Source organism: Brassica napus, chromosome C7 (genome assembly GCF_020379485.1).
Source record: "Brassica napus cultivar Da-Ae chromosome C7, Da-Ae, whole genome shotgun sequence".
NCBI lineage: Eukaryota > Viridiplantae > Streptophyta > Magnoliopsida > Brassicales > Brassicaceae > Brassica > Brassica napus.
In genome coordinates this window covers 52,466,087-52,481,813 of record NC_063450.1, presented here as the reverse complement: position 1 = coordinate 52,481,813, position 15,727 = coordinate 52,466,087, and the positions used below count along the sequence as shown (strand labels likewise).

The window sequence follows — 15,727 nt, the reverse complement described above, 5'->3', positions numbered from 1 at the left end:
TACCTAATCTCCGCCGATAAACTTGCCCTCAATGGTGTTTGGTGACGTACAAACTTCTCTTCTTCTAGATTAGGAACTATGCACTACAAATTTTCTAAGTACTATGCACTATAAATTATTAAATTTAATAAAGACGGATTAAAGAGTAAGTCCAAAGTAGTAACCCTACATCAACACATGAGCTACGCCTTTTGAATTAACTAATATTATACAAAGGTTAATTACTTGATTTGATCTTAGTGTCATAAGAGTCTGAAACTAATAATCCATCTAAAAATATTTTATAAAAAAAAGAAACAAATCCGTCAAGCAGATTAGACCTCGAACAACTTACTAACCTACAAATTCCAAATTTCAGTTTGACGTATACACAATAGTGTATCATACTTTTCATGCAAGCAAATTAATTTCTGATAACTAGTTTTCTAGGAAATTCAAACAAGATCTATCAAAATGTAAAAAGCTCCAACGCCAACATGTTGGATTTGCAATCTGATGATTATATTTAGCTTTCTTAAACTGCAGTTTTTCAAGGCCGGTTTATCAGGATTGATAAAAAAATCCAAATTCATTTTTTACTATTTTAGATTTTTTTTTGACGTCACTATTTTAGATTTTAAGTACTTGTTTTAGATTCAAATATATTTTTTCCTGGTCCTTTTATTTTTTTTCACGTTGCTGGCGGTAAACAATATTAAAGATAGTCACTAACTTATTACTATTCATTAAGATAAAACTAACGTGAGGAATACAATGATGATCACGATCACATTCACTATAGTGGATATTCCATTAGGATCATTAGAACATTGCTTCGTTTGCAGTGCTCATTCGCCTCGTCTGAATTAATAGATTTGATAGGCCACCATGTTCTGCCTCTCCCTGATTTGATTTTTATTATTATTTCAACAATCCTTTTTAGATTCGCAATTCGAAAATAATTTATTTATTTGGTAAGCCATGGGACACCATATTTCTTCTCTGAAGGGAAACAAATATCATCTTTAGTAGCCATTGTTATTACAACTTTAACTGCGGAACCAACGAGTGCATGTACTCTGTGTTAAAAAAAACATGTGAACTTTTAAATATTACCAAACTACATAAACATATGGTTTGTTACATAGACACAATGAGGTTCTTGTTAGTCACATATAGAAGTTGGTATTCGTAAGCGATCAAAGATCGAAAAAATAGCTAAAATTGCTAAAGGGTATTACTGTATTAGTAAAGCAGCTCTCCTGTAATGTATTGCCAAATCGCTATTTTTTTTGCTACTAGTTTGCATGCTACATCATTTTCAACAATTATTCTGTACTCGTAGTAAAAAGTATTGTATTTTCAACAATCATTCTGTACTTGTAGTAAATTGAAATATCATAGGTCATAATAGTTCTGCAAGGGACATTGGATACTTGCCCTCACATTTTTTTCTTTTCTAATGAAATGAAGCATGAGGACACAAGTATCTTGAGGAGAGTTTGATCACTTGGTTTGAAGCCAGAGACACCACCATGAGGAGAAGATTTTTTCCATAGAACCTAGAGTATAGTTTAATCTCTTACAAAACAAAATAGAAGCACCAGATGTACAAAATTTTGATTGAATAAAATTTTACATTCGTTCAAAAAAAAACTGAAGGATGGACATATCTTGGTGAGGTCTTTAATATACTTCTACAGTTTTTGTTTTCTTTCTATCTAGGAAGTTACAAAGACTATGAGTTGACAAAAGATACAACAAAAGTGTTTTTGTAGAATTGTAGATGGTGGATGGGAGTGCTTTCCTTGTCATATTCTTTGTCTCCCAACCAATAAAGAATTTCATTATGCAAATTGAAGAACACAAAGTCACAATCTAAGCTTTTTCTTGATTGACATTTTCTTTTCGATATTCTATATATATATATATATTTTTTTTTTTTTTATGTTATTTGGAAATCGATTTGATGGGTATATTTTTTTTTAAAAGAAAACAAATGGATATACATAGTTATGCATCCTCTTAGGAATATAATCATGCAAATATCATGGACACATTGATTGGGCCTAATATTTTTATTGAGGCCCATTAGCCCATATCAAGAGACTCTTCTCCATTGTTAAAAGTTCCAACCGGTGGAAGATGGCGTCGGAGATTTTTAAGGTTTCACCGCCGTAGCATTAGTTACCTCCTCTCAGCTCAATTATCTGTTATTTCTTCACGTTACAGCTTAGTTACGCTCACTTTGTATATTTTTTATACATCTCTTCAGTTTATTTCTTTCAGCTCACTTTGAAGAAGTTTTGAAAACTTTGGCTGGCAATGGTGATTTCCCATATCTTAATCCAATCTTTAAGCAAGTTCAGAGGTTCTTTGTTAACGTTTTGAAAACCTTTTTACCTAAAAGGTGGGAACTTGGGGCTTAAGTACTCTGTTTGTGGGGGGAAATGAATCACGGCCAACTGGCCAAGCCAATTGTCTTGAGAGGCAAAAAAGCATGACTATGATGCTACTCTTACAGAGTTTCTTGGGTCTCTGATGGATTATAATCCTACTGTAAACTTCTCTTTTCACTGTTTAGAACATTTGATCAGTTCTTCAATGATTGGAGGCTCTGTACTTGTTATGTTATTTCAGATTCTTGATGATCTAGTGGATCACTACTTGGCCAAGAGTGGGTTTCAGTGTCCTGACGAAGGACTTGTAGGTATTTCCCTTCAGTTTTATTTCATACTTATTTTGTGGGTTTTGGGGATCAGTTGAGCTATGGGTAAAGTATCTTCTGTGAAAATGCTCTTTTGCCTGCTACTTCCTCTTTTGAATGCAGAGTTTTTGTTGATTCACTATCATAACGGGAGCAGATTTTGAAACCTTTTACTGCATATCATAGTGGACAAGGATCATCATTATCCTAGGAAATGTCTGTGTTTATTACTTAAAACATGTAATGAATCTAGCAGGAATTGAAAAAGGGAAAGTTAAATGAAAATGTGCTAACTTTGAATGCCATTGTTTGCTTCTTCATGGAGCATTGACATGTCTTTACTTGGTTTATGTATGAGTTTCTATCTGGCTGAAGGAACCTTCCCCACAATCCTTGCAGGTTTCTTTCATCTGGGTTCTCCTTCAGGAAATGAAACATGCATTTCCCCAATGCAGTAACACAGACTATGGCTGCAGTGACAAACAAAACCCAAAAACTATCGATGCCAAGTTTCCGGAAGGATTCAGAAGGATTTGGGTCGGGGCTGGTGAGTGGGTCTGGGCAACTTTCATCTATTTTCTTGAACCATGCGCTCTCCAGTTGGTTTGCCTTGTTCGACTCTTCCACTTTTAGAATGGCCCTTGAAACATCAGCCACTAGAGGCGATCCAATGGGAAAGACCTGCGCAAGAAACTTATGGTCTTAGCACTAGGTTCAAGACTACTGCAACAGATAGTTATTTGCCAAAGGTATGTACTTACGAATCCTAATCCATCGACCTTGAATGGTGTTTGAACCATTTTATACTTGTTACAGTACTGTCCGAGAAAGACTCTCACATATGGCACTTCCATGAAAACTGCAGAAATACCTCCCCTTGCTGGTTCTTTGCTCAGTAACTCGTCACAGTGTTCTAAAGACCCATAGGTTACGAGATTAGCATCTGAGAAACCTGATTCTCTGAGTCTTTTCAAAATGAAGGAACTGCTTTGATGTCCCACACGTTGTCCCTTTTCCAGCAAGGTATTTATGTTGGTTACAGTTGGATGAAGCTGCTGTGATGTAAGAAGCGATGCCAAACTAGCAGTGTAACTCTGAGTCAACACAAGTACTAAGAAGTACCAAACTATGACCACGAGCCTTGCCCAGAAGCTAAGCACTCTTTCTCCTGTACATGTAAACAAGATGATTTTTTGGCACTTAAAGTATGTGAAAAATGAGCATTGGTAAAAGGAGAGAATGGACATACTCGGTGCAAAGACCATAATGGAGAAAGAGAACCAGAGGATAGTGCTGATTTGATATTTTCCAGGCCCATCAAAGTCTGGATTTACCCTGTGTTCAAGAACCCATACGACAATGGCAATTATGAAAAAGGACAAAAGACTGAGTAGGCATAGTCCCCATGTCAAAGGCATCAAAAATATGGTACTGCTTCTTTTGACATTGTCTTTAACAGGAACGACCAGACCCACGCCTGACGGTGTGTACGGCAATGAAAACTCAACATACTTTGACCTGTTTGCTGATATTGTTGCATCTGCGACTACAGCATCATATTTCTGCTCCAAACACAAAGAACAAAGACAACGTTTAGAGAATCCAGCTTAGTGGAGGTTAGACATACAAGAGGAAAGAGTTGGTAATGCTTTACCCCGAGGTACACTTGGTAGACAAATGTCTCATAATCCATATCTTCTACAGGAAAGAAGTCATAGGAAACATCATAAGGCATCGCTTGAATAACAGCCTCAAAGTAGTCGATGCAGAATCCACTGAATATTGTTGAATTGGTGATAGGATCTGTTGTAACCTTCACAAACTGCGGGAAATCGTCATCAGTTCGGACTCCAATCTTCAGTCTTTTCCCATTTGTCGGAATCTCCCATCCTGATCGGTACAAAGGTGGTGTCTCCAGGCCATATGATTGGTCTAAGTCGATCTTTCCAAGTAGACAAAGTGGTTGTGGTAGCTTTTATTTGGTCTAAGTTCTTCAAGAGACCATGTTCTTTCTGCCAGTATCCTATGGTCCTTCCTCCATGCCCATTCACATTAACAATCTCAAACACTAACGGCTGCAGCTCTCGGTTGGTAAATCGGAAATCACCAGCAAGACCTTTGAACCGAACTCCAGAGAGTGTCTGGAGAAGTTTTGGACCATATTGAGATACGCCTAGACCTTGAAATCCAGGCATGTTCCTCATGGCATCTGTCTTGACAAAAGTCAAATTTGATGTCCCAGCTTCTTCTATGGCCATTGCCAGTGCAGTGGTAGCATCATAAGCCCACAGTCCATACACGCTCAGGTCAGAAAGTGGGAATCTATTCTTCCATCGAGATTTAAATGCTTCAAGCTCTTCAGATCTTGGTACATAAGTCTTTACACCCAAGACCCCTTGGATTGTATCAAGCTCTGTCTCGTTCATGAGATTAAGACCATCGGTAATGGAGTTGGTGAGGATCCAGACATATCCTTGCTTCATCATACCAATTTCCTTAGCTTTGGCGAAAAATCTTGAGGCAAGCACTTCAATAATGTGGACAACAAATACTCTAGTGGGTAGAGTCATCATCCGGAGAAGTTCCACGGAGATTTCATCATCAGTGGCATTGGGAGAGATCACGGTTCTGTAAGGTATACGAACGTTAATCTCTTGTAACGCATCGGTAAGATGAGGCATTATACCTTCTCCGAAGGTGTTGTCAACGTATACAGGTACAACCTCCCTCCACCCAAAAAGTTTGATGATGGCTTTAACGGCGTGCACTTGAGATGAATCATCATATGTAGCTCGAAAGAAGTATTGACTACGGATGGAAGCTAGTTAGGGACTTGTTGCAGAATACGAAACAATCGGAATCTGAGATTTTTGTCCTATCTCAATCATGAACTGCGCCTGCATAGAAGTCCATGGCCCTAGAATCGCTTTCACTTCCTTGTTTGTTATCAGATCAAGAGCTGCGTCGTAGTCAATTCCAAGGAATGTTCTGTTATGCAAAAAAAAAACCTTGGAAGAGACGGCATAGTGGAGATAAGAATTGTGTGTACCTGCTGCTGCTGCAATAACAACATCGTTTTGGGAGTCCACAAGGGTGGTTACAAGCCTTGTCCGTGTTTCTGGATTGGAAGAGTAGAATTCAGAAAGAGACATGTTGATACAGAGCAAGGTCATGTTGGAGTATGCCGTTCCTACATCGTTCACGATTCCCACTTTAACATCTGTTGCTGCATTCTGTCCCTCTCCAACATGCACCAATAAGACGATGACAAGGAAGAGTAGATTGACATCGAGGTTGTCAGAACTTGCAGAGGAAGAATGAAACTTGGTATGCTCTTTTGTTGCAGATTGAGATTTTGAGACTTTGGGAAGTGGAGAAGTCATGGTATGCTAAATTATGTTGTTTAACGTATCATACTCCAACTTGATATATCTTTCTTTTTTTTTTAATGAGATTTAGACTTGCAGACTTGTAGTCCTTAAATTATAAAACTTGTTACTTCAAGTCGTAATTAAGTAATAAAAAAACAAAAAGCTAGTTGAGGCTTGGGCTCAATTCTCGGTGATTTAAAGTAGGGTGGGCGTTCGGGTTTGGGTCGGATATTTCGGATTTTCGGGTATTTCGGTATAGAAGTATAGAACCCGTTCGGGTATTTCTGTACTTCGGGTCGGATTCGGGTATTTTTAGTTCGGGTTCGGTTATTTCGGATCGGGTTCGGATATTTAGATTTTAAAAAAAAAAATTAAATTTTTCATTTCTCAAATTTCTTGTATTTAAAGTTATAACTTTCACTTAACTAATTTTTTATTTTTAATAGATTGAATGGTTAATAGATTTTGACATAACATTTTGAAACTAAAAAAGACGTTAATTTGGTTATTGTTTTTAATTTTGGATGTAACTTTTTGTTAATTCTTGAAATAAAAAGTTTGACATGCATTTTAAGTGAGTATCAAATCATTTTCTCCGTAATTCTATGTATATCATATGAACTTAAAGTATGTGTAGTATCAATATAAATATTTTATATAAAATGAGAGATATATACTAGAAATATATGGTTAATTATATATATGTTCGGTTATCTTCGGATATTCATTCGGGTTCGGATATCCAATCTTTTTTAATTCAATACCCGTTTGGATATTTTGCTACTTCGGTTTGAATTTTGGTTCGGTTTTTTCGGATCGGGTTCGGGTGCGGTTTGGGTAAAATGCCCACCCCTAAATTTTAAAGTTTCACCGTCGATGTTTCTCTTCTAGCATTAGTTACCTCCTCAGCTCAATTCTCTGCTGTTCTTCTCGTTCCAGCTTCCGTTTAGGTTCGCAATCTCGCTTTTTAAGCTCACTTTGAAGAAGTTTTGAAATGTTTGGCTGGCAATGGTAATCTCCCATATCTTAATCCAATCTTTAAGCAATTTCAGAGGTTCTTTGTTTAACGTTTTGGAAATTTTTTACTTAAAAGGTGGGAACTTTGGCTCTAGTGCACTGTTTGTGGGAGAGATGAACCATGGACAACAATCTTGCGAGGCAAAGCATGAATATGATGCTGCTCTTACAGAGTTACTTGAGTCTCTGATCTGATGGACTATAATCCTACTGCAAACTTCCCTTTTCACTGTTTAGAACACTTGACCGGTTCTTCAATGATTGAAAGCTCTGGACTTGTTATGTTATCTTAGATTCCTGATGATCTAGTGGATCACTACTTGGCTAAGAATGGGTTTCAGTGCCCTGACGAAGGACTTGTAGGTATTTCCCTTCAGTTTTATTTCATTCTTGTAAGATTGGCACTTTGAGTATATGTGAACATTGGGATTTTGAGTTGCTGTGTTTTATACTCTTTTCATATTATTATTCTGTATATATTCTTGCCAGTTTGTGGCTTATATCTTTGTCTACTGGTTTAACAGAAGAATAAGGCTAGTTGCTGTGGCTACGCAGAAGTTTGTTGCAGATGTTGCCAGCGAAAGAAAAGCAACCAACAGAGGCACTGCAAAGGCTAAACAAGAAGCAGCAAAAGGTAACCTCCTGGCTCACTTTCGTTTCTGGCATGTGCGGCAAATGATGGTCTTTTATCTCTTGGATCATGACCTGAATATTATTTTTCTTGAAATAGGATAAGCGTTTAATATTTTGACAGTGGAAGACATTTCAAAAGATTTGCGTGAGGTAAATACTTTTTCTTCTCTAAGTTTATGTTTCTAGTGGTGGCATTGACCCACACAAGCGTCCAGAGTATGTGTAGAAAATATATATGCTTCTTGTTTCTAGTTAATCTGCTAGTGAGATGTAATTTGACTGTTACTCTTACTACACAAATGGCGTAGAACTGAATCAATGAATAGTGGTGTAGGTAGATATGTAAGTTCTTTTTTTCCATCTCATCTTGTTTACTATAGTGTAAAGCTAACCAATGAATAAACTCGGTTTGACAGTATGGTGTGATCGTGAAGCATCCAGCATAATATGCTGATAGCCCTTTGACCGGAATGGATCCTGCGACAAGGGAGGAATAGAAACCAGCAAGTCTTGACGACCTTTGCCTAGTAAGGATGATCATGTGTTTCAGTTAAAAGCAAAACTCAATTTCTCTTCCTAGTTGTCTATTACAAGTAGATCCTTTTGTTGTCTGTATCTTGACTTGTGTCCCTCTGATAATAAGATTTCGATTTCTCAGTTCATTAAGGGAAGGTTCTTTTAATGGCACAATACCACAGGATATTAAGTAGTGTTTGGTCTTAACCCAAAAAGATACAGAGAAACCAACAAAGTTCTACAGCTTTTTTTACTATTCATGCACGTTGGCTCTATTTCCTTTGATTAAAGACAAAACTCTGAAACACTTACTTTTTCTATAAAGTAAAAAAAAGAGTTCTATTCACACATTGAAGTTTGAACCAAGATAACAAAACATGATTTTTTTCTTTAATAAAGAGGAACAACAACAACGTTTCTTTTTTCTTTCTTCTCATGAATTGTTTGAATTCAATGGCGAATCCACCACTTGAGTCTCCGACCAATCCACATTTCTTCCAGCCACTTCTTCCCGGTTTCGACACTCACCTCGTATGCTAAACTCTTTCTCTGATTCTCCTCTGTTCATGTCGCTGTTTTAATATTTGATTTTTGTTGCAGACAATACCAGTTGCCTTCTTCTCAAAGCACATAGAAGGAAAAAACGAGCAGAGAAAAGCTAAACTGAGATCACACGCTTCAGATAAAACTTGGAAAGTGACAATAGATGGTCGGAGATTCACCAGAGGCTGGAAAGACTTTGCCACAGCACATGACCTTCGAATCGGCGACGTCATTATTTTCAGACACGAAGGAGATATGGTGTTTAACGTCACTCCTTTCGGTCCTAGCTGTTGTGAGATTCACTATGAACAATCTCACCTCATCAAGGAAGAAGAGTTTGACAACAATGATGATGACAATGAGAATCATTGTAGAACAAAGTCCTCTTTCTCATTTGATTACTGTTTTGTAGCACAAGTCACTGCTTCAAATCTAAGACTAGACACACTTGTGAGTACTTACTTACCTCATTCTACTTCACACTTATAAAACAATGTTGATGATGTATAACTGTGGTTTTCAGGACCTTCCTATGGAAGCTGAGAGTTCGAATGCTCTGAACAAAAGATGCCACGAGATGATAGTAGTGAACAAAGAGGGAAACTCGTGGACTGTGAGTTTGAGATTTAGGGAATCAAGCGGAAGTTATTACATCAGAGGAGGCTGGAGAAGATTCTGCCGTGATAACAGACGAAAAATAGGAGATTTAATGGTGTTTAATCTGGTGGGAGACGGCAAGACTTCTCCCATGATATGTATATGTCCTGAAGAAGAGTGTTCAGAACTAGTGAGGAAGGCAAAGAGGCGTTCTAAATGGGTAGCTTCATCATCTTCAAGGAGAAACCGTTTTGTCACAATCTCTCTCACACGTTACAACTTCAGAAGCTCCAAACTTGTATGTTAAGCAACGATCTTGTTTATGTTTTACTCTCTTTTTTCCCTCTATTTTTGATTTATTGGTTCTTGTGCAGATTCTTCCAGCAACTTTCATGAAGATCAACGGTATCAAGAGGCAGAATGAGATAATCCTTATGGACAAACATGGTGTGAGGTGGGTAACGAAGCTGGTGAAGGATGGATCAAAATATGGAAAAAGAGGATTAGGAAAAGGATGGAAAGATTTCTGTGAGGCTAATGATGTATTGAAGATTGGCCAGCCTTTTCTGTTGGAGTTGGTTTGGGAAGACACACTTCCTGTTCTTAAGTTTTGTTCTTAGGTCAAAGTTGAAACAATCTGTGACTGAAGAACAGAGTAATTTATTTACTCTCTAAATTAGATAACAGTTGCCATTAATTCGCTACTAGTACAATATTGTTTGTATGTTAGTTTTGGTTTGCCTGAACAAGATGCACATGCTGAAGTTTAGTTGGTACTAGAATCAGTTAGCTTGGGTGATACAAAGATACAAAGATAAATGCCTTTCCGTAACTAAATTTGGAACCTGAAAATATTTTATGTTGTCCCCCATATGTGTGATTCACTAATACAAAAAGTGTCTTTCACGGACATAATACTCTCATTCAAAAGAACCTTAATTATTTATGTGTTATAATAAGCAAATACGCCAATTTAATTTCACAGTACACAGAACATACGGTAGAGCAACCATATATATATATGGTCAACTTGGGAGAGTCCTTGAATCAGTTGTCCTTATTAATCTCTCCACCGTTAAAGGCTACAGCTGCTGGTCCGGCCACACCAAGCTATACATATGAATGAAGAAATTATAAATATGTGGGTAATTAACTTGAGCAAATGAAATAAGAAGAAACAAAACCGTTTTAAGATTATATACCATGGTTGTCTGGTTGTCGTGTAAATGTAACTTGTGCATTTGAGAAGATATGTCTTCTCCTTCTTCTTTCTTGTGCAGATCTGGGTTCATGGGAATGAGTTGATTCATCATCGTAAACATCTCATCCGTGAAAGATTTTGCAACCGAAAGGATATCAAAAGTGTATCCGTTATCTCTAGCATCCTCCCATCTGCAGCAGCATTGGCAAAAACTCAAAAAGTGTTAAAAATTTTAAGAATATAGTCACTGCTACTACTACTACTGTTAGTGATCTAAAACAAAGTAATCAATTATATATCCAGTTATTTATGTTTTGCGAATTTTTACTCCTTAAGGCCTTCATGTGCAATGCGTTGGATATCACGACTGATAAACTCGTCCGTTTCTGGTATTGGCATTTCCATCATCCCATAAGGTCGGGAAAAGATCAGCAGAAATCCTGCTTTTATGTTCTCACCTCTACGATTAAAAGGAAAAAAAAGAAAACAAAAAAAAAGTCACAACAAAAAAAAAAAAAAAAAAAAAGAAAACAAAGATTTGCAAGCAAAAAAAAAGCAGAGGTTTACTCGACAAGAAACTTGAAGAATCTCTGCCTCTTAACAAAGTAGAACATGAGGTTTGAGTAATAATTTGAATCCTGTGTGGTGAAAACAGACAGATACTCCTCGGCTCCATCGACGTCCCCACTAACAAGTAATGCAAAAAAATGTTCTCTGTCGAAACTGCAACAAAGGAAAAGAAAAACTTCACATGCACGTACAAAGTACAACAACCAAGTTAAACCATTCAACAAGACTGATTCATTCATTCGTGCAACTTACGTTGTAGGGAGACTAGTTTCCAAACCCCGAATCAGATCAGCCCTCATGGAATCCATTCTTTGTGTAACCTACGAGGGGAGGAAGGGGGGGGGGGGGGGGGGGGGGGGGAGAGAGAGAGAGAGAGAGAGATTTATTCATTTTCACAATCAGATTCAATTCTAAGGAACACCTAACGAATTCGTGCGGATCCAAGGAAACGACACCTATTTTGAAAATAGAATTAGGAAAAAAGCAACAAATAAAGGGGATCCTAATTACCTAAATTAAACACACACCCAGGGCGATGATCTGAGGACTCAGCAACAAGAGGAAGCTCGCAATCAGGCAAACCCTTCGAGAAACCGACCACGGAACATGAACAGAAGAAAAGTAAGGAATCGAGCTTCGTCCGTAACCTAATTATTATCAAGATAAGATCAGGGGAAAGACACCCCTGCCCTCGTTTTGATTTAAAGCCCAAGCCCAAACCCACTACTTACCAACGGCATTACAGATGGTCTTAGTCTCATGAAAGAGACGGAAACTGATGCAATGCAGGGGGTCTTGGGTGTTAAGACATACTCCCTCCGTTTCATATTAAGTGTCGTTTTAAAGATTTTTTTTCGCTACAAAATAAGTGTCGTTTTCGATTTTCAATGCAAAATTTATTAATTTTATGCAAAATTTATTTTTCTATTAGTTGAAATATGGTTAGGTGTATAGGTAATAATGTTTTTTTTATAGGAAATGTACAAAATTAATTGTTTCCTTAATCCGTGTGCCGAAACCTAAAACGACACTTATAATGAAACAAAGCGAGTATGTACCAAGATCCGACAAGCTTGAAGCATTTAAATCTAAATGGAAGAATAGATTCACAGTCTCTGACCTGAGCGTGTATGGACTTTGGGCTTATGATGCCACCACTGCATTTGCGTTGGCCATCGAAGAAGCTGGGACATCAAATTTGATTTTTGTCAAGACAGATGCCACCATGAGGAACATGTCTGGTCTTCAAGGTCTTGGTGTATCTCAATACGGTCCAAAACTTCTCCAGACACTCTCTAAAGTCCGGTTCAAAGGTCTTTCTGGTGATTTCCGATTTATCATTAGAGAACTGCAGCCGTCAGTGTTTGAGATTGTTAACGCGAATGGTCATGGAGGAAGGACCATAGGATACTGGACGAAAGAACATGATCTCTTGAAGAACGTAGACCAAAGACAAGCTACCACGACCACTTTCACTACTTGGAAATATCGACTCAGACCAATTACATGGCCTGGAGAGACCACCTTTGTGCCCAAAGGATGGGAGATTCCGACATATGGGAAAAGGCTGAAGATTGGAGTCCCAACTAATAACCATTTCCCGCAGTTCGTGAAGGGTACAAAGGATCCTATCACTAACTCAACAATATTCAGTGGATTCTGCATCAACTACTTTGAGTCTGTTATTCAAGCGATGCCTTATGATGTTTCCTATGACTTCTTTCCTGTAGAAGATATGGATTACGAGACTATGGTCTACCAAGTGTACCTTGGGGTAAAATATTACCAACAATTTTTTTTTTGTTTAATTAACCATGACCAAGAAGTGCAATGTTAAATTATCTGGTAGCCAACAGAGATCGAACTGCAGGTTCACTGTATTAGGGTTATCTCTCAAGTGCCACTAGCCCAAACCCCGTTGGTTCACTACCAACAATTCTCCGACCAACATAAACAGCTTGCTGGCGAAGGGAGAGCGCGTGGGAAATCAACGTAGTCCCTTTATTTTGGGAAGACTCAGAGAATCAGGTTTCTCAGATGCTAATCTCGTGACCTATGGGTCTCCAGAACAGTGTCACGAGCTACTGGACACAGAACCAGCGAAGGGAGGTGTTTCTGCAGTTTTCATGGAATTGCCATATGTGAGACTCTTTCTCGGACAGCACTGTAACAAGTATAAAATGGTTCAAACACCATTCAAGGTCGATGGGTTTGGCTTTGTAAGTCTCATACACCTTTGCAAAAAACACTCTCTATTGGAGCATTTCTTCAACTCATGAATTTATTGTGCAGGTCTTTCCCATTGGATCCCCTCTGGTGGCTGATGTTTCAAGAGCCATTCTAAAAGTGGAAGAGTCGAACAAGGCAAACCAACTGGAGAGCGCGTGGTTCAAGAAAATAGATGAAAGTTGCCCAGATCCACTCACCAGCCCCGACCCAAATCCATCTGAATTGTTTCCGGAAACTTGGCATGGACAGTTTTTGGGTTTTGTTTGTCGCTGCAGCCATAGTATGTGTTACTGCACTGGGGAAATGCATGTTTCATTTCTTGAAGGAGAACCGAGACCAAAGAAACCTGCAAGGATTGTGGGAAAGGTTCCTTCAGCCAGACACAAAGTCATACATAAACCAAGTGAAGAAATGTCAATGCTCCATAAATAACCATTAAGAAGCAAACAATGGCAGTCAAAGTTAGCACATTTCATTTACCTTTCCCGTTTTGTTTTTTAATTCCTTCAAGATTCATTACATGTTTAAGTAACGAACACATGCATTTTCCTAGGATCATGACGATCTTGTCCACTATGATATACAGTAAAAGGCTTTAAAAATCTGCCCCCGTTAAGATAGTGAATTCATAAGAGGAAGTAGCAGGCAAAATAGCATTTTCACGGAATATACTTTACCCATAGCTCAACTGGATTCCCAAAACCCACAAAGTCAAACTTTTTTAACCGCAGAACAAACTAAAATTTCCTTAAAAAAATATGCTATAGCATTTTGGGGAATTTGTGTTTCATAAACCTGCGAGAATTATGGGAAAAAACTTTAAGCCAGATCTAAATTCATATATAAATGAAGTGGCAAAATGTCAATGCTCCTTAGGCCAAGGCATTCGAGACACTAACAGTGACAAACCAAACAACGGCAGTCAAAGTTAGTACATTTTCATTTTCCTTTCACCGCGAGATTCATAACATGTTTAAGCTCCAAAACAAAACCAGACATTTCCTAGCATTCTGATGATCATTGTTAGCTATGATGTGCATAAGGTATTGAAATATTCTCCCCTTATGAACTACAACACCATGACAGTGACTTAACAAAAAAATGGTGTAGCAAGCAAATTTTACACACAACTCAAATTTGATTTCCGAAAAACACCAAGTCAAAAACATTCAACGCAGAGTTAAACTATAGATCAACATCGAATCACTTACAGAAGAGACGAACAATCCAGTGGGAGAAAGGGAATCAAAAATTTCGGTTGATACAATTATGTGTTTGTGTTTTATATTTATCAGATACTATAAAAGAAAATAAAAAAGAAACTAAATGCGTCAGCCCTAAGAGCACCATTAACCCTAGCACCCCATTTAATTTTTTTTTTTCTTTAGTTTTTTGTCTGATTTAAAAAAAAAAATTAAAAACGAACTAATCGCGGACTGCCACGTGTCAGTGGGACCTGCAAAACAGTGCAAGCACTGAAAAAACACGGCGCTTAATTTGGACTCAGAAGCTGCGACGTTTGTTGTTTTTGTGGGACCACAGTTGATAAGCACCCTAAACAACTGGGATAATGGTGCTCTAAAATACATAACCCGAAAACTCTGATGCAACTGCCAAGCCTTCCCTTACTGCTTTAAAAGCTTGAGAATCACATTTCTAGTTTTTGTTTTACTTTTTTTTTTTGGCTTCACCGGCATTCAAGACAAGTTAGTTAGAGTTTATAGTTCAGTTGTCGTTTTAATCCATGACAAGGGTGACTTATGTTTTAGTCTTTTAGTAGTTGGAAACCCATTTTAAACTCGATTTTTGTGTCTCCTTTCGTATTTATGATAAAGACATTACTCATACATAGTTTGTATCTATCAATACACCAGAGACATGATACTTTAAACAGACAAGAACCGGTGTGGATCTTACAATATTAAAAGGGAAATATGGTGAGTAGAGAGAGTGTCCACATCAACATGAAAATTTCAACCAATGAAAAAGTGTTATTCTGCCACTTCACTATAGTTGCTTTCTCAACTAAAAAATCAAAACTAGGCTTTCGTGTGGTTTCAAAAAATTAACTCTTCGTCTTCTTCGCCTCTCCATTCACGTTGGCGTAACTCTCCCCTTTTCACCTCCTCTGAACCTCATTTGAAACGTCACCTTTCCACATTCATGAATCATAATGCTCATTATTAGCTGCAACAATAATGGCTATTCAACTCTTGCCCTTCCCTAAAACTTATAGCTTCATATACCTCTTCTCCAAATCTCTTCGCTTAGACTAATTCTCCACCTCAAAATAATCATCAATTGAGAAGGGAGTGGAAATCAATTGCGATTTACAATCTCAGACTCGATGGTTTTTATATACTA

The 15,727-nt window shown here is 37.8% G+C and overlaps 3 protein-coding genes and 1 pseudogene across 5 annotated transcripts; 2 read left to right on the top strand and 2 right to left on the bottom strand.

Moving 5' to 3' along the window:
* Positions 1-2,698: 2,698 nt before the first annotated feature.
* Positions 2,699-6,069, bottom strand: LOC111212364 (annotated as a pseudogene).
* Positions 6,070-6,916: 847 nt separating this feature from the next.
* On the top strand, positions 6,917-10,060 carry LOC111212367 (B3 domain-containing protein REM7). 2 transcript variants are annotated; one of them, XM_022713896.2, is made up of 8 exons: positions 6,917-7,068; positions 7,151-7,433; positions 7,599-7,708; positions 7,805-7,857; positions 8,124-8,754; positions 8,824-9,216; positions 9,290-9,661; positions 9,738-10,060. In XM_022713896.2, exons 5-8 carry the CDS (start codon positions 8,659-8,661, stop codon positions 9,981-9,983), a joined length of 1,107 nt encoding a protein of 368 aa, XP_022569617.1. In that variant the 5' UTR covers positions 6,917-7,068; positions 7,151-7,433; positions 7,599-7,708; positions 7,805-7,857; positions 8,124-8,658; the 3' UTR covers positions 9,984-10,060. The 2 variants fall into 2 exon arrangements, with proteins under 2 accessions (XP_022569617.1, XP_022569616.1); XM_022713895.2 differs by having other exon boundaries at positions 7,151-7,437.
* A 108-nt stretch (positions 10,061-10,168) lies between these two features.
* On the bottom strand, positions 10,169-11,858 carry LOC111212368 (protein TOPLESS-RELATED PROTEIN 2). 2 transcript variants are annotated; one of them, XM_048763285.1, is made up of 6 exons: positions 11,645-11,858; positions 11,387-11,454; positions 11,132-11,287; positions 10,893-11,024; positions 10,566-10,755; positions 10,169-10,473 (listed from the first exon to the last, which is right to left on the bottom strand). In XM_048763285.1, exons 2-6 carry the CDS (start codon positions 11,440-11,442, stop codon positions 10,411-10,413), a joined length of 597 nt encoding a protein of 198 aa, XP_048619242.1. In that variant the 5' UTR covers positions 11,443-11,454; positions 11,645-11,858; the 3' UTR covers positions 10,169-10,410. The 2 variants fall into 2 exon arrangements, with proteins under 2 accessions (XP_048619242.1, XP_048619243.1); XM_048763286.1 differs by lacking the exon at positions 10,893-11,024 and having other exon boundaries at positions 11,645-11,828.
* Positions 11,859-12,170: 312 nt separating this feature from the next.
* On the top strand, positions 12,171-13,795 carry LOC111208146 (glutamate receptor 2.1-like). The gene is made up of 3 exons (XM_048764366.1): positions 12,171-12,908; positions 13,207-13,353; positions 13,427-13,795. The coding sequence occupies exons 1-3, from the start codon at positions 12,171-12,173 to the stop codon at positions 13,793-13,795; spliced, it is 1,254 nt and encodes a 417-aa protein (XP_048620323.1).
* Positions 13,796-15,727: the final 1,932 nt, after the last annotated feature.